Source organism: Fundulus heteroclitus, chromosome 16 (genome assembly GCF_011125445.2).
Source record: "Fundulus heteroclitus isolate FHET01 chromosome 16, MU-UCD_Fhet_4.1, whole genome shotgun sequence".
Lineage (NCBI taxonomy): Eukaryota > Metazoa > Chordata > Actinopteri > Cyprinodontiformes > Fundulidae > Fundulus > Fundulus heteroclitus.
Window position 1 is genome coordinate 31,715,334 of NC_046376.1, and position 23,087 is coordinate 31,738,420.

The 23,087-nt window shown below is 39.6% G+C and overlaps 1 protein-coding gene across 1 annotated transcript; it reads left to right on the forward strand.

Moving 5' to 3' along the window:
* Positions 1-1,774: 1,774 nt before the first annotated feature.
* Positions 1,775-21,172, forward strand: rab3db (RAB3D, member RAS oncogene family, b). Its single transcript, XM_036148472.1, has 5 exons — positions 1,775-2,230; positions 8,179-8,415; positions 17,066-17,184; positions 17,609-17,733; positions 18,720-21,172. Exons 2-5 carry the CDS (start codon positions 8,179-8,181, stop codon positions 18,902-18,904), a joined length of 666 nt encoding a protein of 221 aa, XP_036004365.1. The 5' UTR covers positions 1,775-2,230; the 3' UTR covers positions 18,905-21,172.
* Positions 21,173-23,087: the final 1,915 nt, after the last annotated feature.

Genomic DNA, 23,087 nt, shown 5'->3' on the forward strand with positions numbered 1-23,087 from the left:
GAGTCAACAGTGTGGATTTTTTGCTACAATTACAGCAACGGGTTATTCAGTGTATTCAGCGTTGTGCATCCGGAGACTAAAACTTTTGCCCATTCTTCTATACATAAAAAGCTTAAGCTCAGACTGGATAGAGAGCACATGGGACACGCACTTTTTAAGACCGACCTAAATTGAATGAAATTATTTGTTTAATTCTGGTCTGGACTTTGACTGGAGCGTTTTACCACGTGCTTTGAGCTAAACCCTCCTGTTGCCGCTCTGGCTCTACGATCAGGGTTGTTGCCCTGCAGAGAGGTGAACCCCTCGCCCAGCTTCAAAGTTTTTTTTGCAGTCTTTGTTCAAGGATTGTTCTGTAATGGCTCCGGTTATGTTACCAACTACTCTTGACTACAGCTTCCTCGTCTCTGTGGAAGAGGAGCATCTCAACGACACAGTGAAACATGGTGGGGGCAGCATCATGTTCTACTGTGGGGATGGTGAGGATGATGTACCGTGTTAGTTTTCAAACCCACGCACGCAAAAAGTCCCCCAACCATGTGTTTGCTGTCTCCTCTACGTGGCCTAAGGTAAACTGTAAATCGGACTTCTCCTGACTTTCTCCTCACCACCTTTCCTTGGGAGTCAAATTTTGCAGTGCACAACTAATAGTTATTCTGTCAACAGATTATCATAGTCCTGGGTGTCTCCAGCTCCTCAAGCGTGACCGTGGGCTTCATTGCTGCTGTTGATAAATGCTCTCCTTGCCTGACCTATACCTGCAGTTGTGCCATTTTCTATTCACAGACATGTTCAAAGCTCGGGATATTGTTTCATAACCTAACAACTTTATCCCTGGCATGTCATGTAGGTTCCTTGGTCTATAACATTACACAGCTTGGTTGCTTATGTTCTTCAAACCCTTAAGCTCCTCCCAGGACATCTGGACAAGAGATTAGCATCAAATATTGTAGATTTGGGCATTTGAAGGCTATTTCACTGAATTTTAATAACATACACCAGAAAACGGGGCTTGATCCAAATCCGGGCCACGAAACCTTTTTCATACAAAAATTGTTCTTTCATTACCAGCGTGATGCTATCACCCCCATGTGTCACCATAGTAATGTTTTATTCTGGTGTATGATCATTTCAGATTAGCCAACAAAAATAGGTGAATAAAATAAAATCCATACAGCCCCGAATAATGTATTTTCTGTTATAGAAAGTCCAAACTTTGACCCGCAAACTTGACAAATGAAGTTGATTCTGATTCAAAGGGAATTGGCCATGGGTTTTATGGATCCCAGAGTAAAAGAGAGGGGAATGTAGGACTGGACGATATAGGGGGAAAAAAAGGATATTGATAAAATATGTATCATATTGATCAATATCGATAATTATCAATTAATTCAAAACATAAATTTAGAAACAGAACACACAAACACTGAATTCATACTCAACCCTTTATTCAACCAACTTTTTACCAAAAAAATGAAAACGTGATCTCTGAACTCTTTGAAGGGGGCGGAGTGTGATTGGTTGGGAGAATGTAATATTAATCTAAAAAGGAAGGAAAATTGTTATTCTATTGAACGTTTTATTGACCCTTTTTTTTGTATCATCGATATACGTCTATCCATTGATATATATTGTTGCTAAATTATCGTCCAGCCCTAGGTGAATGCAAATATTACACATTTGTAAAAGTTTTCACGCCTAAAATGTTGAAAACCACGCCCTTCCGCTTCAACCTTAGACGCCTCAGACGGTGTCACTTAAAGTGAAATCCACTGAGTTTCAGGGGGTCGGGGGGGAAACGTCTATGACTTGGACACGCTCACCTTTTGGAGGCGGAGAGACTAGAAACGTAGCTTGATTGTTGTCGAGAGTGTGCGCGTGCGCGGCGCGCACACGTTCACGCGCCCAGCGGGGCAGCCCTCCTCTCCTCTCCTCCTCCTACTCTCTTCCCTCGCGCTGCTGCTCGCGGGGACTCATCCTCTCACTATCGTCTAGAGACGGCTGCGACTCCGCACACTCACCGGGAACCCGTCAGCTTCTCCGGGTCAACAGCACAGGTGCGCTAAACTGCGGGCTGCCGCGGAAGGGAAACAGGTCCGCTGTTGTTGCCTCTGTTCCTGGAGCAGGAAGGCGTTCTTCAAGGAGCGCTAAACTTATCCCGCACCTTTCGGGCCATACGAGCCAAAGAGCCGACAGGGAACCGAGTTGGCCCGTTCTTTTACTGTGCAAAAAGGTAAGCTTCTTGGTGCGGGTTGTGCTTTCTACACACTTCCTTTTATTTCGGACTTCTTACCACGTTTCGTAACGTCTTACCTTTAAATTGCAAGAACGCGCCGATGTTTGAGTTTCACTGTTTTCTCGTTTGTTGCCTGTTTGCAAGAGGAGGAGCCGCCTTGGAGTCAGCTACCCTTTTGTCAAAAGGTGGAAAAACAAAATAAAATAGTTTGGGACCCTCCTCCCAATTAAAGAACAGACGCGACAGCTGGCTGAAAATCAATAGGGGCCATTTCCTGTTGTTTGGGTGCGCAAACAGTGCCAAGCTGAGGGACCTGGCTGCACCATCATCAGCCTCCATACACAGGCCCGCCTGCCCCTGTTTGTTTTACTGGAACAACGATGAGCCATTGTGCCATAAAGTCAGCTCCCCCGCATGGACAGGGCTGTTATGATCTGACAGCTGGTGCTGATGTTGGTTGGACTCCTGTGCCACAGGGATCTCTGTGGAGCCAGGTCTGGTGGTGTTCCTTCAGCTCAGCAGTTCCTTCCAAGCAAAGGCAGAGTGCTTTATCATTTCACCCAGTTATAATTATGTACCCATGCTCTACACCAGAACTAACAGGCTTAAACCGAAACGCCTTTAGATAGATAAAGTAGATTTTAAGGAACTTAAGTTTAATTCATGCATGATTTGGTTTAGTTTAGGGTTGTTCTGAGCTGACTGGTGGTAAAGAAGTCATATGTTTGCTTTGGTCTGTAAGTGCATAGAAATGCCCCTCTGGGACCCTTAGCCTGGAGATCATCATATGACTGTGGATTTCATAGCCAGTTGATCAGAGTTTAAAGAAACATTTGAACAGCATTGGGCACAATATTGTCCACAATAAAAACAATATATCTTAAACATCCCCGTTTTAGCTGTTAAAATAGCAATCTGTCATATAAATGTGTAAATGCAATACTTCTATTCTAACAAACCTTATTGATTAAATGAAACTGAAAGTTTAAGTGAAGATGTTTACTCGGTCATAAATAAGCTATGCTAATTTTTCACGTCGGGCAGAGAAGGATGTTTTTATGCAACATCTTGTGAATTAATGGACACATGCACTGCGTGAAAGTTCAGAACGGCCATAAAACTCGTGGTATTGAACGTTTTTGGAGGACTTGCTCCAGATTGAACTCTTTAGCCACAGCACCAATGCTATAGTCAAACTCGCAACACTGTAAAAAGGAACTTCCGGGAAGCTTTTGATCACTAGCCATTAAAATTTGAATCAAGCACGTTATGCTCTAAATGCAGTTTTCAGGAAGGGTTCAATTCCAATACCATCAACTACTTCATTTTGGTAAGAAGTCGTTCCTTAAACATTTTGATTAAAATAAAGTGAAGATGTTGGCGCAGTCAACTGACAATAAAGCTGATCTGTTTACATGGGTTGTGTTATGAATGCATATATAAGCACAATAAAAGTTAATAACTACCATAAACCCAGTGGTTAATAAGAGTTCCTGTTTAGAAAGAAGTTTGCATCTAACGTTCACGAGTTTATCAAAGGTACTACTGCTAAAACCAAACTTGTAACAGTTAAAGGCAAAAAGGAACACAAACAATGCTAATTGGTTTCTGATTGAGGCCTTAAATGTTGCTAAAATGATATTAAAGTATTTAAAAGTGTTTTAACAAGGTGAAATGAAAACCTTTTGTATAAATGCTGGAGTCAAAGTTCCTAGCAAGCGTTTTAACCCTGGGACAGTTGTCACCAATTATCGTCTCATTTTGCTGGAATAGATTTGAAATATTTACAGTTTGTTGTTTTATGCTTTCATCACGAACAAGCTCTAATTTTGTTGTTTCTTTTTAACACGTAGGACATCCTGGAATGAATAAAATGATCTCAATAAATGGTTGTAATTTAAGTGTTCGTACTCAAATTTGGCTGAAATGTCATTTTTTTGTTTTAGTTTTGTTTTAGCACTTGTTTCAACCAGCTTTTATTGGTTGAATGCTACCCGTTCGTTGTTATCAGTGTGATGCGTAGAAAACACTGTTCAGGGTAAAAATGTGCAAACATGGGCCTGGCCTCCCTTTCAGTGATGAGGAAAAGTTGTGAAAGAGGGTTGTGTTATTTTTACAGTGTTTCATCATCAGCTGGCTCAGCACGGCTCTATGGGCGTATTAAACCTGAGGCAGAAGATGTTCTAAAGGTTCTGTGAAATTAGCCCAAATCCACAAAGAACTAATTGGTGGCTTTCAAACTGAACACAAAGTTGACTTGGGGGGGACAAAAATATATTTTTTTGGCTTTTTGTTTCAATATTTTCCTGCCACACTGCAAGGTGTTTTGAAGCTTAATAATTAGACGTAACAAGAAGCTTTAGTGTATTTGCTTTTTCCAACTGAGTACCCTTAATAGAAAGTTATTTGAGCTTAAACTAAGCTGCCATGCTTGTGGGGGAGGGAGGAACACTGACTCATCCTCACATAACCTGCATGCCAATTACTGTAAGACTAATCATGTGGAAGCGGTAAATTACATGCTTGCTAGAATTTACATTCACGATCCTCCTCTCATGTGTTTTTTTTTTTTTTTTTTTTTTTTCTCCCCTGGCCGTCATAATGCCACCAGATAATATCTCTTCAGCGCCAGCCCACTCCGAAGACCTCCATTTGGCCCTTTCTAAGTGGAACGAACTGGCTGCTCTGGCTGCTAATAGGTCTTGCATGTAGTTGAGTCCCGCTCTGGTCTCCACGGAGACAGGTCTCCGTAGACAGAGGCAGGGCAGCTCTGCAGCAATTGATCAGCCTTGTGCGTGAAAGCGTAGATGCAGCCAGCTCATTGCTCTCCGTTGAATACCCAAAGCCGTGCGGCGGCTCCCCTCCTCCCACTGTTTGGTCAACTAAGCATAAAGGGCCTTAACGCCAGGTGATGTGAAATCTGCCCTCAGGAGAGATGACAGAGATTGAGGCTTAAAATACAGCAGATGGCATGGCTTCGATTAATGAGAAGCCACAACTTTCGAACTTTTATATTTATGTTTTACACGTTTTGATTTTTTTGAGCCACAAACAGCAGACATAGTGTTTTGTATCTCCTTTCATCCCTTCTGGTAAAAACATAAAACTGCACTGCAATGATTTCTAGTGAAAAACTGGACTCAGATTCTGTTCATCTGTATCAATTAAAGGTGATCAATGTTGGCTTTAGTGGCCTCTGTTGACAAGTTGCAGTTTTCATCAAATATCAGTGACCATGTTTTTTCATTTAAAAACTGATAAAACCATGTTGCTCAGTTCCTTTTGCAAACCTGCTGGCACAACATGGCTTACCTTAAAGATAATTGTTTTGTTTTTTTTGTACCATGCTTTACAGACGGGTTAGTATGAGATTGTCATGGTATGGTAACCTAAAAATACCAGACAAATGTGAATTTAAAAAATGCAAAACATATTTAATTGCTGTTTGTTGAAAATAGAAAATGAGCAACCATTCTTACTGCAAAAACTGCATCTGAACACTTTTATTTTGAAAGAACACTTCTAATTCTTCAAAATAAAAACACTCCTGATTGTATCTACGAACAGACTTAGCATTTTCTTTCCTTTGCTGATGTTTTACCTATTTATAACACAACATGGGATCAGTTATTGCTTATACATGACAACCTGGATTAAAAGGTGTTCTGTACGTCTAAAACATATAAAGATTTTTTAAAATAAAAGCACATGACTGTTCACTCAGAAATTAAATTTTACTAGATATTAATTTGTTTCCCCAATATTTATTGAAAATAAATGCATATAATTCTAATGAGGAAACTTGTCGATTATACACATTAACAGCAGGAATCTGTGAACAAATTTTACAAGCATTAAGTATTTCTCGAAGTAATCTGCACAACAATTTAACATAATCATAATCCTGGAATAACACTGATGGAGGTGTGCACTATGAACGTGAAGGATATTCATCGACAAAACAAGGAGGCGGGGGTTGTGATACATGATGATTTATAAAGTTTCAGAGAGTTGGATGCTATGTACACAGCTATTAATGATCTGCTAGATCTTAAATCAATTGACATCTATAAAAAAGTAAGAAAAATATAATAATTAGTTGTGTGTGTATATATTTTCATCTCAACATCAACCTGCTTAATTCAAATAACCAGAAAATGTGAGAGGATTGCATTACTACTGTACATTTTATAAACCTGTATCCAAAAATTATCAAACCAAGTACAACAACTACCCTCTTTGGCAATCCTAATGATAACACATTTAAAAATGACAACACAAGCAAGACAGTATGTGGATTAATCATCAGTGATGTCAGTGACCATTTGCCTGGTTTCATAATATCTGACCAAAGCTATAGGATTTATCAACCTAACCATAAAACAGAATGCAGAAGGATGAGAACAGAAAACTCAATAGAAACATTGAAAATGAAGAAATGCAAGCATATTGACCATCCTCAGATCACAAAAGGTCTACAACATGCATGTAAAAAGAAAAATACACTGAGAACCAACGAGTCAGAAAATACAAGTATGAAAATAAGTTTACTAGTATTGTAAGAACGGCTTGAAAAGAATACTATATTAAAATATAGCATAATAATAATAATAATAATAGAACATATTAAAGAAATTAGGGACATAAAAAAACACTAATTAAAAACTGTTACGAACAAATGACACAAAATATACTTTATCTAATAATCCTGATAATGATGACATGAAAGAATACCTCTGTATGAATGTAGGAGCAACTAACTCTTCATAAACTACATATGTGTCTCATCACTACCTCAGTTTTAACTGGATAAATTCATTGACAAACACAAATTAATCTCAAAGTCAGTATGGATTCAGGGCTAACCTGTCAACAGAGCTTGCACTAATAGACTCAGTGGAAGAAATGAATAACTCAATAGACCAAAAAACAATACAAAGTAGGGATATTTGCAGATCTGAAAGAAATTATTTGACACCATAAATACATGTCCTACATCTAGTTAATAAACACAAATGTTATTCAACATCAGGGGCAATGTGTTTAACTGGGTGTAGAGTTATCTTTGTGACAGGAAGCAGTTTGTCAAGATGACTGATTAATGTTCATCGTGTTTGGACATTGCAGCATCCCTCAAGGGTCAGTGTTGGGTCCCAAGTTATTATGTACATTACTGATTTATATAAGGTCCCAGAGTCATTGAAGCGTTTGTCATTTACTGATGATGCAAACGTTTTTTGCTCAGGTGCAAGGGGTACTGAATAAAGCAACGATTTCTGCATCACAAAATCCTTTCACGTTCTACAATAGTCAACAGTTCATCCATATTTCAATAACTGTACAGCAGTTTGGGGCAATAGTCACGAAACTTTAATGCAATTTTTAATTCTGCAAAAGAAAGAATAAGGAATTCTTGATGGGACTGGGCATAAAGATCACACGAATTAATCATTTCTGCACTCAGAATTACTCAAATTGACAGATCTGGAGGTGGCACAGAGAGCACTAATATGATTTAAAGCAAAAAAAAAAAAATTATTATCAGGTAATATTCAAAAATTATCATCATTTAAGTGGGCAGTTACATTTTTGATCAAGGAATGTCAATACAACTCATAAAAATTCTTAGATTTCCATCGCTGGAGTAAAACTATAATTCAGTCTGAATGTGGCACACACACACACACACACACACACACACACACTAGATGGTATGCATCTGTTGGGAGCTGCATGTCAATTTTAGCCAATTGAAACTTGAGAGTTGACTTGGAAAAACACACCTTTACATCTTCAGGCTTTACAACTCTTGTCATTTAAACACTATTTGGAGGTAATGGCTGCAGTCAAGTGGTTATAAGATGTTTGTGGTAAATCAATTACAGTAAGCCTTCCATATTACCACTTAATTTTTTTTGTATGCATTTTTACTCCCTGCTTTCTAGATGGCATCAAACGACGCACGGCTTCATCAGCCGCCCCCACAGAAAGACGCGGCTGACCTAAACTTTGATTACATGTTCAAGTTGCTGATCATCGGCAACAGCAGCGTCGGAAAAACCTCCTTCCTGTTCCGCTATGCAGACGACTCCTTCACCCCTGCGTTTGTGAGCACCGTGGGCATCGACTTCAAGGTCAAGACTGTATTTCGCAACAACAAGCGGATCAAGTTACAGATTTGGGTGAGTGGATGAAACTGGGATTGTGATGCTATGTCTGAGCACCATGTTGCTATCAGTTATTCAACGGAATGTTTAAATGGACAAATAGCACACTCAATGAAACTTAATAATGCTTTTAAATGTTTGTTGTAAGAAATATTTTAACTTTAAACCTTCGGGCAACAGTCTGTGTCTCTGTAGGTTTTGCCATTGAGCAAGTTTATCTTGTCAGTCATGCAGGTGCCAAAGCATTACTTCCTCAAGTTTTCACATTCTTATTTCCTAGTCCTACCTGGCATTTACTGAAAGTTCACAGGTAATGTTTGGAGAGATGGGTCGTGCTGATTAAGGAGGTGTGGTTCAGGTTTCAGGTTTGCAGAGACTTGATGGGACAAAGGTTTATTTAAGCCTAGGTTAAAGATAGTCCAATTAGGACTGGTCATGTTTAATTTGTTTCTCTTTACTGGTATCTGAAAAAAAAACTGCCTCAAAGTGATAGTTTATGACTGTAGAAGTAAGGTTCTGTTTAAAAATGTATATTAGGGCTTTATGATTTTGTCAAAAATTAAAATAGTGATTTATTTCAACCATAATTGCAATTGTGATTTCATTTAGATCTTTTTCTCCATTAACCACAAGCAGCACAAATGGCCTCTAGATAAAGATGTTTGTAAACAAGGACTATTCAGAACAAGAAATTTCACTGTTTTTATTAATGAGAAATCAATCAATATTATTCAATATTATTATTCAAGAGAATAGCTTGAACAATCCTTGTTTAACATAAAGTGCAACCAACAAACAAGTTTATGTGTTAAACAGTTTGATTGGTACTTTATGCTATGGTGAAATTCCTGAAAGTTCCTGGTAAAAAGTATGATTATATAAACTCTAAAACAAGAAATATAATTATATGATCTCACTGCTGCAACTCTCTTCCCATCCATCTAGAGGCAAACCCACTTTAAACATATTACCAACACCTAAAGGATGCGTCTCATCCATTCATTGTTTACAAAGCCAAAAGTTGCAGAACTGTGCGACTTTGGAAATTGCTTTTTTTTTTTTTTATTTGCGATTATATTCCAAAATCGATTAATTGTTCAGCCCTGATTAATATTACAAACAGTTAACATTTTAAAAATAGCAGTGGACTCTTTTTGTGTCTATGATTGGTATAAGTGCAGATGAGTTAGTCCCACAGGCTGATGATGCAAGTTTGAATTGGGCAAAGACCAAAAGGGACTTCCACAGTCTTAAAACAATGGCAATCTCAAAAAACGTCATAGCAATTTATGCAAACACAGTTGTAAACCTTTAAAACATTTTTACATTTGCATTGCGTGGTTATTTATACAAAAGCTGGCAATTATTTACAGGAGTGAGGGAAGTCGGAGACTGTACGCCACCAATGATCTTCCTGTGAAACACATACTGAAAACTGAACATGCAAGTGCTTCCAGTCCAGAGTGACTGAAAGAAGATGAAGGCATTACTGAGATCAGAGATGGTAGAACTACACTTTGGTCTCTGGCGCTGTTGGGTTTAGTTTCTAGCTGTGGTCTTTGGGTCCAACAACCTCCCATTTTACTCCTGCTGCCGATGTTCTCATGCAACGCAGATTGCCGACGTGCTGAGCATTTTAGCACATTTACTCCCTTCGTTGTTATGACTTTCAAACACATTTCCCTGTGGTTCCAGTTAATCACCGTACTTCTGGGGAAAGTTCTTCTCTTGCTTCATATACTAAGAACTTTGCTTCAGTTGCTATAAAATTGAATGAGCAGTGTTTCAGCTGCTTTCTGCACAGTTTTCTCTCCTGCACTGAGAGCTTTTCCTGGGCAGAGTACTCACTATCTCTTCCAAAATAGTTTTTCTAGGATTTTATCCGTATTCTTTTAACAGGATATCTAATCACAAATCAGAAACAAAAAATAAACAATGTCCTAATTCACTTTCTGGTTAATTTTCCTATACTTTTCCCTAAGGTAGTAGCCTAAGATCATTTCTGCTCCACCCACCTCCCCGCCCAATGCAGGACCCTATGAATCCTACTGGCAAGGCAAACAGATGATTCATTTGAACTAACAATCTGGGAGCCACTGTATGGTGGACAAATAGTTATCGACATTAATCAGCAGCAGAGGAGCCCACACCAAAACACACAGCCTGTCGCCTACCTGACCAAACATTTGGCTCTCACAAATGGTGTGCAGTATTAGCGTTACAGCTGACAGGGAGGGACAGGAAAGTCATCTGCAATAGAACATCTCTCTAAAGTATTTTGAGCCGTAGAACTGTGACCGATTTAGTCACGTTGCAACCAAAGACTTTCATTAATTAGATTTTGGGTTTTATGTAATAGACCAAAACAAAGCAGTCTATAATGTCCAAGTAACATGAAAATTATTCATGGTTTTCAATGAAAGTACATTTGTGGTCAACTTTCCTGAGTCGATACTTTGTAGAACCGTCTTTCACTTCAATAACAGCAGCAGTTCTTTTGGGAGTCTTCAACAGATATACGTCATTCTGGGATTCTAAACGTTCAGGTCCAGTATCGGTGGAGATGTCCCCTGCCCTTTTTTTTTTAACCATATAGGCGCTTAATCTGTTATTAACATGCGACGGCATCTTTTTTCGGTGGATCACTGACAGGAGACACGCTGCAGTCTCTGCAGACCCGGAGACCGCAGTTCTCAACCACGACAGTGACATCTATTTCCTTACGAGTCGGAAGTTATTGAAGCTCTTTAAAACATATTTTAATAGTTTAGAGATAGCAGGAAAGTCTGGTAGCTTTGAGTTCTCCATCCTTTATGTGCTCTTTCTGCACATAGTCATCACGAGAAACATCAACTCTGTGCCCAAGACTGATGATAAGATATAGGTGAAGACAGTCTAGATAACCTGAATTCACTAAACCATTTCAATAACACATGTATACACATCTATTACATGTAGTCATGTTCACAAGTGCTACTACTGCTATGTGAAGTTCTCTATGACGGGATCACCAGGACACACACTAAAAATCCTGATCTACTTTGTATCATAACATCATCATCAAATTCAAACAAGCCTTCAGACATGTGTCCCTGACGGATTGAGAGGGATGCAGATTGAGCGATCTCTGCTCATCTGCTTCATGCCACCTTGATGGATGGGAACATGGTGGTGGACGGCTCGTCTCTGTTCAATGCAGGACGGAGACATTTTGAAGATCCTTCATACCTGCGACAATCAGGTGTCCTTCTTATCCTTTTTCCATTTTATCCTTTTTAAATTCAAAATGTGAAATGGATTTGAAGTTTGTTGGGTGCCTTAAAACGTTGAATACACCAGCTTCAACCTGAATATGTGATCTGCTTACTTGTTTATGCCCAGCTGCTGTTCTGCATGGTCATTGTTTGCTTGTATTATATGATTTGATCAAATTGTAAAATATTTTCTAAATATTTGTCAGGAATTTCTGGTCTGTGGTGTCCAGTTTTCAGTGTTGTGTGAGGTTAAGACAAAGACTGAAACACTGAAACAGTTTTAAATGTTGTATTACGGGCGCTGATCCCACAGCCGGTACGTCAGCAGAGAGAGACAGAAAACAGAAACACTTTTCCTTAACATGTAAATACTCAGCCTACACTTAAAGATTCTTAAGAACAGGTAATTCTGCATTATATTGACATTAGCACCATCACCTACCATTTGAACAATGACCCTTCTCTCATCATTTGCCTATCAATTTTGTGGCAAAGCTCCTCTTCACTGATGAGCTGAAGGCTGGTAAATTATATGCAACTGAAAAAGAGACAGCTTAGTTAGTCCTAGTTTGTTTTATTAGAATAAATTCTCACAATATAGATAACAGGGATATCAATGTAAATAATGTAAAACATGCCTAATAACATAAAAGAACAATTCATATTGTTGTATTCATGATGTGATTGTAATGCAAAAGTCACAAGGAGCTTTGAATGCACTATAACTGCTAATTTGTTTCTGCAATGTCTATTTTTCAGAAAATGTCAAGCTTCAGATGTTCATGAAAACATTAGTTTTGCTCATACTTGATATGGTGGTTAATGTTCGTCATTGTCCCTCAGTAATCAAACTAAATGCATGAACCAAACCATTAGCTTATCTGAGCTAAGATAAACTTACCTAAGATAAGATAAGATTATCTTCAACTTAAATTCGACGTGTATTTCCGAGTATTGCCGTAAATGGTGTTAAACTTGTAAACTCATCACAACACACGGTTTAACTCTCAACTTAAAGACAACAATAGTGTGAGGGTATCAAATAAACAATTTGATTCACGTTTAATACTTTCTGATTGCCATCTATATCGACTCATAAGGAAATGCCGCTGTCACGGGAGAGAAGGGGTCTGAATGTGCGGCTCTGAAACTGTGGTCTGCAGACACGTGCTTCTCCGTTGCAATGCTGCACAGTATACGTCACAATCATGTTCAGCCAACCAGCCACAACCACTAAAAGGCTAAATACTTTTTCAAACAAACCTTGTAAGTTGAGTTATGCTGTTGCGTGCCGATGTTAGCAAAAATGATGACTAGATAACACATGCCAGTATAGCATGTTAGGCTAAGTAACAATAATGCTAATGTTGTTCTCTGTTGCATCCCCTGCTAGTTAGGTCATGCAAGGAATAAACCCGATCCTCTTTCCTTTCTGTGCAGAACTTGTGCTCACTGAGGCTTTCCACTTATTTAAAATAAATCGTTATTGCCACAGTAGAAAGCTCGGCCAGGAAGGAAACATTTCATTTGGCACTTAATGATTTGACTACTTGCCCTGTAGATGTTCGAGGATCATTGTGTCAGTTCACATAATTTGGCAGCTAAAAATTTACATTTTGTTAATATGTAGTTTAAAGAACTAAAGTCGGCCTCTTGGTGCCGCACTGGAGCTGCTGGTGATCATATGGTTCTCTAGCTGCTTGAGGATGATAAATCACACAATGGACCTCTGAATAATGTGTTCCCCACACTTCTGAGATGTTGGGGACGACCCTAAAAGATAGCTCAAACTCAAAGCGCTTGTAAGCAGCAGTTTTCTAGTCTTGAAATAGACACTGAGATTTTTTTCTGGACTTTGGCTTGGCCATCTTAATACATGAATTCACACCAACCTGTGGCCCAGTCTCGAGCCGTTTAAAGCCTCTGACTGTTTACCCACCGGATTGCCCAGTATTTGGCTCCATTCATTCAACTCTAACCAGTTTCCCTGCAAAAAAAGGTTTCCCCACAGCATGACGCTGCCATCACTGTGTTTCACAATAAGAAATGTTAGACACCTCTAAGGCCTGCTCTGAACAGCTGTGTTCATGGAGTAAGTGACTTGTGAAGGCAGTTGGCTGCACTGGATTTTCTTTAGATGTATCACAGTCAAGATGACTGATCCATATCACACTTTTTAGATTTTGTTTAAAGAAAGTGTAATGTATAATGTTCCTTCTTCATAATTATGTTGTACACTGTATGTGTCTGTGACATCAAATCCCACTACAATAGTTGTAGGTTTGTGTTTGTAACGTGACAAACTGGAACAAAGTTCCAGGTGCACGAATACTTTTGCAAGACCCCGTAAGTGTATGTAAGGAGCTGTGTTTGAAAAGGTGATCAGAGAACTCTGTGCCTGCCTGGTCCCGTTGGAGCCGCTAACACTGCAGCCAAATGACAAAGAAACCTGGTATTTCCTTAGCCCAGGAAGCAGAGGAAGTTGCCTATCAGCATCTGAGCGGGACACAATGAAGATATATTGCAGTGCCACTGTAGCAGTTTATTTAAAGGGCGTGGAAGCAGCAGGCATGTCTTAGTGCGAGCCCTTACTCTTCAGCTCCGTAAAACGTCCTGAGGGTTAAGTTCATTTTAGCTCCCGTCTTGGAAAGATTTCACTAGATCCTTAGACAAAGAGTGCTGGTTACTGAGGACGCTCTGCTAGCTGCTAGCTTCTGTTTTGTGCCTCATAGAAGCCAGGCTGGTCTGACAGCACACCACAAGGCCCTTTAGACAGTTTATTCACTCGGATCAGGCTCCGTGGGTTTAGATGGTTCACACACGGCATCCCTTCTTTTTGTCAAGTGATTTATGTGTCTGATCTCGCAGTAAACACACACGCCTTCCATACACACTGCATAAGCACATCCAGACATATGGCGGGTGTGCGTGTACGGTCTCCCTGAGGATGCGCTGGCTGTCTTTTGTTGGCAGCTAATATAAACACAGGTGACGCATGTTTGAGGAGCAGGGTCCCAGTGACGTCTGAGTACCTGGCTGTGCAGGAGCCTGATTTAAACTGTTTCCCATTCGTCGTCACACACGTTCACGCTGGGAGGCGGGTTCTCTGTCTTCTGTTTGGATTTGTTTTGTGACAACCCTGAGTACTGTCTGTTTGGTTAGTGGTCACATTTTGCTTTTGCTAATATTTGATCATTTCTGGATGGGTGCGATTGTGTCGGAACTAAAGGGACTCTTGTTTTCCTAAAATAAAACTGAACCCAGCTAGAGAGCGGATCCTGGAGGGATAAGAGGACAATGCAAAGGTTTCCCTGCTTAGAAGATGCATGCAGTGTGCACCTTGTGAAGCCCTGGCTGTAATGGAACAGGCCTCTGGTCACCTTGACAACCTGCTCCTCCTTTTCAAAATAAGGACAACATAAGACAAACTCTAAAATACACACAGGTCCCTGACGGAAAGGAAAATGTTACAAAGTCTCATGATGCTGATTTTAAAGAGGGTTATTCTCCCAACTCTTTCTGTGGCTTTAAAAGGTTGTTAGCTCTTCTCCGTCAGATCACACATAGGCCTCATTCAGTCTGAAGATGATTCTGATTTATAAAAAAAAAAAAAAAAAAAAAAGGTCCTGAAAGCCACCAGAGCCAGCGGCCACTCTTCCCCTTTGCTGTAAGCCTTCCATCTGTTATCTGTTTGTTCGCCCCTCCTGGCTGCTTGTCGACGCAAACCAGATGTCCTGCTTTGATGGGAAAGTATTGAAGCAAAGCGGCATCTAGTAGTGTAAGGTAGTCTTGGGAAAACTGTTGTTTTATCAATGTAGTGTATGGTCCGCAGCAGATTTGGCTGTGCTCGCTGTGGCGCAACAAATATAAACACCTGTTTAATTCAAACTTAATTCATTGCCTGGGGGGTAAAAAAAAGCATTTATGCTGCTTGAACCTTTTTTTTCTGGCATTATAACCTCAAATATTAATGTGTTGGAGGGGGGGGTGTATGTGACAGACCAACACAAATCGCTGCTTTGTTGTAAAATGGAAAGAAACATTTATTTATTTACAAAGAAACTCTTAACAAGTGTGATAGGCATTTGTATTCATAACTCTTTTACTCTGCCATCCATCCATCCATCTTCTATACTCATTTTAATATCCTTTAATAAATAAAATCCATAGCAACCATCTGCCTTGACAAGTCATAATAATTTAAAGAGAGCAACACAACTGCAAACCTACCATAACTTGGCCGTGCACCTAACCTGACCGCCTGGGTAAAATTAGGATTAGGCAGAGAAAAAGAAAATGCATCAATAGTTACTGGAAGAGCTGCATAGATCTACAGCTAAGGCGGGATAATTTTTCAACAGGGCAACTATTAATCATGCACTCCACCACTAGGTTTGGCCTTTAAGAAACAGTGGACGGAAGAAAGTATTTGCTGAACAAAAGATAATCAGTTCATGAGAAGATGTACGGAGAAAACAGAGGTTTACCTTCCAGCAGTACAGCACTAAACACATATGCAAAATGGTTTAGATCAAAGCATATTCCCATGTTAGAATGGCCTAGTCAAAGTTCAGACCCAAATCCTGTTCAGAATCTGTGGAGAGACCTGGAAATTGGCGCCCGCAGTGGCTCTCAGTCTGGTCTGACTAAGCTTGAACAATTTTTTTTTTAAGTGAGCAAACATGTCTATCTGTAGATGTGTAGAGCTTCTAGGTACATGGCACCCAAAGACTGACTGATGGAGCTGCAGTAAAAGGTGTTTCCACAGACTATAGACTCACAGGGGCTGAATACAAGTGGACACCAACCTTTTCAGATTTTAAACAAATAAAAAATTTAAAACATAGTTTTCCTACCACTTCACAGTTATGCACTACTTTGGGTTGGTTTATAACATCAAATCCCTCCCTAGATACATTGTAGTTTATGGTTTTAACATGAGAAAATGTGAAAAGGGGCATAGAGTTTTTTCTAGACACTGGGCTAACAGAGAGGCTAGAACTGCCAAGTTCTTTAGAACGTTTAAAGGCTTTTATGATTAATCTCATCACTCCAATCAAAATAAAATAAAATACTTTAACTATATTCGTAAAGAAGTTTCTTTAATAGTCAGTTCAGGTTTTAAATAATTATCAGACAGTACAGAATCACTTTCCTGTTTGTGCCACCTGAGCTCTGCCTTGTGGTAGATATTGGAACAAAAGACAACTACCAGCTAGACCACACTGCCCCCCTGTGGTTTACAATAATACATGAATGTAGGCTCACATGAATCCAATGCTTCATCTGGTTTTGTTCATATAACATGGAACTTAACATAGAACTTGTATGACAGTGGTATGGATTTTGAGGACTCATCGTTTCGGTGTGTGTGTGTGTGTGTGTGTGTGTGTGTGTGTGTATCCCTGCAGGACACGGCCGGACAGGAGCGCTACCGCACCATCACTACAGCCTACTACAGAGGAGCCATGGGCTTTCTGCTCATTTACGATGTCACTAACCAGGAATCCTTTGTTTCAGTGCAGGACTGGTGAGAGAGCAAGTTTGTTGATAAGGGTTTTTTTTTTTTTTGCCTTTTTGTTTTACTTTCTCTAAACAGTTCAGCCCACGTAGTAAGTATTTAGTGGAAAGCTGAGCTGTTTTCCTTTTTATTTTGGATTTTTATTGGTTCCTCGTGTGTCTTTCCATTTAAACCCTCCCCAGTGTTTCTGTAAACATCTGTTTCTGTTAATATTTGCTACTTTACCCCCCCCCCCACTACATTTCCTAAATATTTATTTAAATCCTGATTGATTCTACTGTTTGACACATGCATGTTTTAAGAAAAACATTTTTGCACATTTTGTTCAGTTTTTTTTTTTTTTAAACTGTTTGTAAGGTTCAGATACCAGAGGATATTCATGATTTGGATGTGAAGTCCGGTGCCCCTTTACTGACTAGGTTTTGTCTTTCAGGGCATCACAAATCAAGACGTACTCTTGGGACAATGCTCAGGTGATCCTGGTTGGTAACAAATGTGACCTTGAGGATGAAAGGGTCATAGCTACAGAGGATGGCCAGCGGCTGTCTGAGGAGCTTGGTAATACCTGCTAATAGCACATTATCATTTACAGTAGACATCGTTTCACAGTGCCTTACAAAAATATTCATGCACCTTGAACTTTTTTCACATTTTGTCATGTTACACCCAAATAACGCAGCAGAAAGAGTTAACATTGTGAAGAAGTTTGATGCAGGGTTCGGTCATAAAACAGTATCTCGAGATTTGGACATCTTCCAGAGCTCTGTTCTATCCAGCAACTGGAAATGGAAAAAATATGGGACAACAGCTGACCTATAAAAGATAGGACCGTCCACCTAAACGGAGAGCTTTACCTCTGAGAGAGAGCTACAGAAATCCACAGCTCAGGTGGAAGAATCTGTGGACAGACCAACTTTTAGCCATATTTTCCACAAATCTGGTCTCAATGAAGAATAAAGGCCCCTATTAGGAGACAGCTATAAGAAATCATGTTAAAAGTTTATCAGACAAGAAAGATTATCAGAGTGGAAGGAATGATTGTAGCTAAATGAATATTTTTTTTGAGGTCATATTTGTCTGTTTAAAATCCAGACCTAAATACAACAGAGTCTGTTGTAAAACTTGAAGATTGATGTTTACTGAGGCTCTCTATCCAATCTAACAGAACGTGATGTATTTTACAAAGGTGAATGGAGGAAAGTTTCAGTTTCTATACGCACAAAGCCGGTACAGAGATACCCCAAAAGATTGGTAGCTGTAGGAAATGGTGGGTCTACAAAATATTGGCATGCATGTCACATATTTCAGATTTTTATTTGACATTATTCTTTTTTTTTTACCGTATCTTGTTTTCCCTTCACAGTTATGCACTACTCTGCTTTGTCCTATCACACACAATCCCTGTAAATTACATAAAAATAAATGTTTGTAATGTGACAAAATGTGGAAGTTATCATGGATACATGCTCCAGGCATTGCATGTATTTGTTCAGTGTGTGTGCATATGTGAGATCACATCACTTTCTTCTGCCGCTTGCTTCCAGGCTTTCAGTTCTTCGAGGCCAGTGCCAAGAGCAACACCAACGTCAAGCAAGTGTTCGATTGTCTAGTTGACATCATCTGTGACAAGATGAATGAGACCATGGAGGCAGAGACCAACCTTACAGCCAACCACAGGAATCGGAGCCTTAAAGACTCTTCAGAAAGCCATGGTGCCTGTGCCTGCTAAGCAACGTGCCTTTTTATAAAGTCTCCAAACACACACACACACTCTGCCCCTCACACGTTTACTGATAACTCATATGATGAACAGTTTCCACTCTGTGCCTGAACCATGGAAAGGGCTGCACCTCTCCTCCTGCCTTCTGCTTTGTCCACACAGCTGCACGGCACCCAGAGGACGGCTAACCCAGATTGTCTCGGTTTGCCCTCTCCAACAGGGCTGCCGTTTCCCGTAAAGATGTTCACTGTGTCTCTCTGTGCTCCGCTCATTTTGGTTTCATAACTTAGATTTGTGTGCGGAAACCTTCCCAAGTTTCCTTTTTCAAACACAAGCTTCCTTGGCCGACTAGCATTTAATATTTACAGTGCGTAAAGTTTTGGTTTGTGGATTTTTTTTTTTTTTAAACAAAGATCAGTAAACATGGCAGAGTGTAAAGGAAATTACTGAACACTGATGTAATGACCAAATTTCCTTGGTATAAAAACTTCAGTAAAATGTACACATTCAGCCAAACTTGTACCACAATAAGATTTGCTCTACATTTTATTGGATATGGATTTTATGACAGAAAAACTGTGAAACCTCCACATGTACCAAAGCCACGTTACCTTGTGAATTTTAACACCTGCAAAATGTAAGACTTGCAGTGATTCCATGATATTATCATATATCTGTGATTTTTCTTCCAGAAGGGTGGAGCACATACAATAATACGATAATAACACATTGCTCCCATAAATGATGTATACATGCAGACGAATTTGCTGGTACTATGGTAAAGCTGATTATGGAAAAAATTAATTCACAGTAGCATAAATCCAATTTTTTTCTACAATTATAGAAAATGTATTCAGTGTGGAAAAATATCAAATATTAGAAAATAATTATTTTGAGAAATGGTTTCATAATTATTGGTCCCCTCAAAAAAAAATCTCTTTAAAAGATGATAGTAGAGTGTTTGGTGTTATTCATACTTTACATTTTAAGGATATCAGAGTTTCCGGGAACTTCTAGTTGATAATTTAGGACTTTCTGTTTTACTTGGGTAGAAATTATACGTGACCCGCGAGTTAAATTATTTTAGTCACAGGCCTCTAGTCTGGAACCATATTCATGTTGCCACCACTCACAGCGACCATGTTGGAAACTTCCTGGGCCATTAGATGCCATCTAAATGCCAATTCCAGAGATAGCTTTTTCCATCCTATGATAAACAAACATATGGAATTGCTCAACCCTATAGGATGAGACCAAGTTTCAGCTTTTAAGAAACAAACCCCCTGGTGGGTTTGACCTGTAGTGCAGTTATTGTAGTTATTCTATGTGAGCCTGTTTAGAATTAAACATGGGATTTTTTCCCCACCCCATTGGATAAAAAAAAAACTTACTCCAATAACTCCAGCTGATTATAAGACATTAGATTTACTGTACAGACATGCAGTAGTCACCTCCCCTTGTGTGAAAAAGAAAATGCCAGATGTCTTCAGCCATCCAACTGTGCCGTGCTTTCTTCAAGGCCTGTAGTCTGAGATGTATGTTACCATGACACACATGCTGCTGCCCTAGAACCAGTTGGAGAAAGCAAGTATGTGTCTATAGTACTTGAATACTTTACTTATGCTAATGACAAGATCATTTATGACATTTTACTGTTCTTTAAAAGTGAAACGGTGTGTGTGAGAGTCCAGATAAGGACGGCCTCTGATCGATGTCAAGGCCTCCATTGTGCTGTTGCAACAACAGCAATGGCAGTCAGCTGGCCGCTTTCTTCCCCATTACTGCTCTAAATGCATTTGTCTTTAAAGAAAATGAAATGGTGTATTACTAGTCAATCCATATGTTTACCACAAACAGCTGGCATATTAAACAACTCTTTGCCACACTCTGAACGGTTAATGATTCTCGGCTTTCTACAATCTGTTTTTGATTTAAGAAACTGAAAGGTTTTCTTGGACTGGTTCATTTCAGGTCTGTAGTTGCTATTTGCTGTACCATCTGACTTAAGTGTCATCACCGTCTATGTGCTGACCGCTCGCTGTCACTATGAACCAGAACTGTGCAAGCATAATCCTGTGTGCAGGCCTTTCCCTCCAAGCAGTGGTCGGTCTGCTCCCTGCTGTTACCCGAGCCTGTGGTCCCACACGTCCACTGCTGTATAATGATATAATGGTTCATCTCACTGGTTGCTAATTCCAAAGAGAAAAAAATAATGTCTGTACGCGGAGCTTTGTTGCAATATACTACACAAATAAATGTGAAAGAACACTGACACCACTTTTGCAGAACTTTGCAAAAATTATTCATGCTTTTTTTTTTTCTGTCAAAAATTGGTGCAAATTTGTAAAGTGGAAGTTAAGTAAAAGGTGTTATGCGTTTGTATTTCCTCCTCCTACTCTGATACTCCCAAATAGAGCCCAGTAAAATTCACCCCAATCATAACCCTTTCACATTTAGCTGATTTTCTTTCATGATCTTCTAATCAACTCTGACCAGCTTCCCTCCCCCTACTGAAGAAAGGTATCCCCCACAGCACCAGAGCACCTTCCCTTATGTGTTCTATGTACTTTACATGCTTTGTGGCTTACTTTTAGCAAATATTTCTCTTCCACCCCTCCTTAACGCCAGATTTGTGCTGTACAAAACGAATAGTTGTCTTGACATATTTTCCCACCGGAGCTGTGGATTGCTGCAGCTCCTCCAGAGATACCATGGGCCTCCTGGCTGCTTCTCTGATTAATGTACTTCTTGCCTGGCCAGTTTAGGAGGACGTCCTTGTCTGGGTAGGTTTGCAGTTGCCCCACGCTCTTACAGCTTTCAAAAGATGGATTAAAACTTCCGGGTGAGCAAGCAAGATGGCGACAGCCATATTTCCATGTAACTGCGGGCTATAAAACATACCAGAAAACGATTTAAAATGCCTAGGCCCAAATCTAAAGGCATATAGTCGATTGTTCTTACAGCACGAAGAAATTAATGAAGAATGCACGGCTAGCCTCTCGGATTTAGAAGTGTCCGGAGTGGCTAACGATGTAGCTAACAAGGCAGCTAATCTACAGATGATTCTCCAAGAACTGAAAGAATGAAGCCGTGAGAATGGGAATGGTTTCAAAAGGTTAATGAGATTAAAAAAACAAACATGACTTGACGTAGCAGGAATCCGTTTCTCTTTGAAGTGATTAGGAGTCGGGGACGGCTCACGGGTAAAACACCACCCGGTAAATAGATTGCTACAACCAAGTCACAACACCAGATGGCCCTTCACAACCACAGAATCAGAGCAATGGCTTTCCCTTAACACCCCTCACTAACTGTTCCACCATCAAGGTTATCGACAAGACCAAAGGAAAGGAACTCCTCCTTATATGGACGTGTGCTAGTGTGTTTTACATAGTTGGAGCGTCAGACTTATGGCTTATTAACCACAAATTTCGTGAGCATAAATGTGATCCCACACATAATTCACGGGAGTGTACACGAAGATCTGCTCGTGAGTATGGAACTCCTCTTCTCGCGCACGCAGGGTTTCCCTGAATGGAAGAGCCAAAGTGGCCAAAAGCTGGATGAAACATGCAAGACCGATTGGGGAACTGTGCGCGAGACTGAATGAGACGGCGCGCAACTAAATCAGAATTTTAAAACTCTATTAAGGATCGAAGAGCTTTTGTATAACTGGAATAAATATATATATACATATATGAAAATAAAGAATATACGGTTTGCCGATTAGATTAATGAAAAACGGCGAAGATTTTATTCTAAATAAAACAGATTATACCTTTAAAAAATGGGTTGAAAAGGGCCTGGTAAAATACCATGAAGGCTACCTGAGGAACTTTTTAGATATCAAACAGAAGTGTGGCCTTGATAATAGAGACTTCTTTCGTTTTTTGTAAATCCGGTACTATATAGAAAAAACAAACTGGATCTGGATAGGCCTTTTGTTGATATTTTTAATATTTTTTCTAAAAACATATCAGACAAACTGTATTAACAAATGAATATCTAAAATGTACTGTGTATACATAACCTGGAGTTAGAAGATCCATTATACATCAAGGAGAAATTGAAGGAGGTGGCCAATTATAACATTCACACTAAAGAGTGGTTAAATATTTTTAATAACTGTTGGAAATGCACTTCCTCACTAACATACAGGGAGTTCACCTGGAAGGATGTCATACACCTCTTC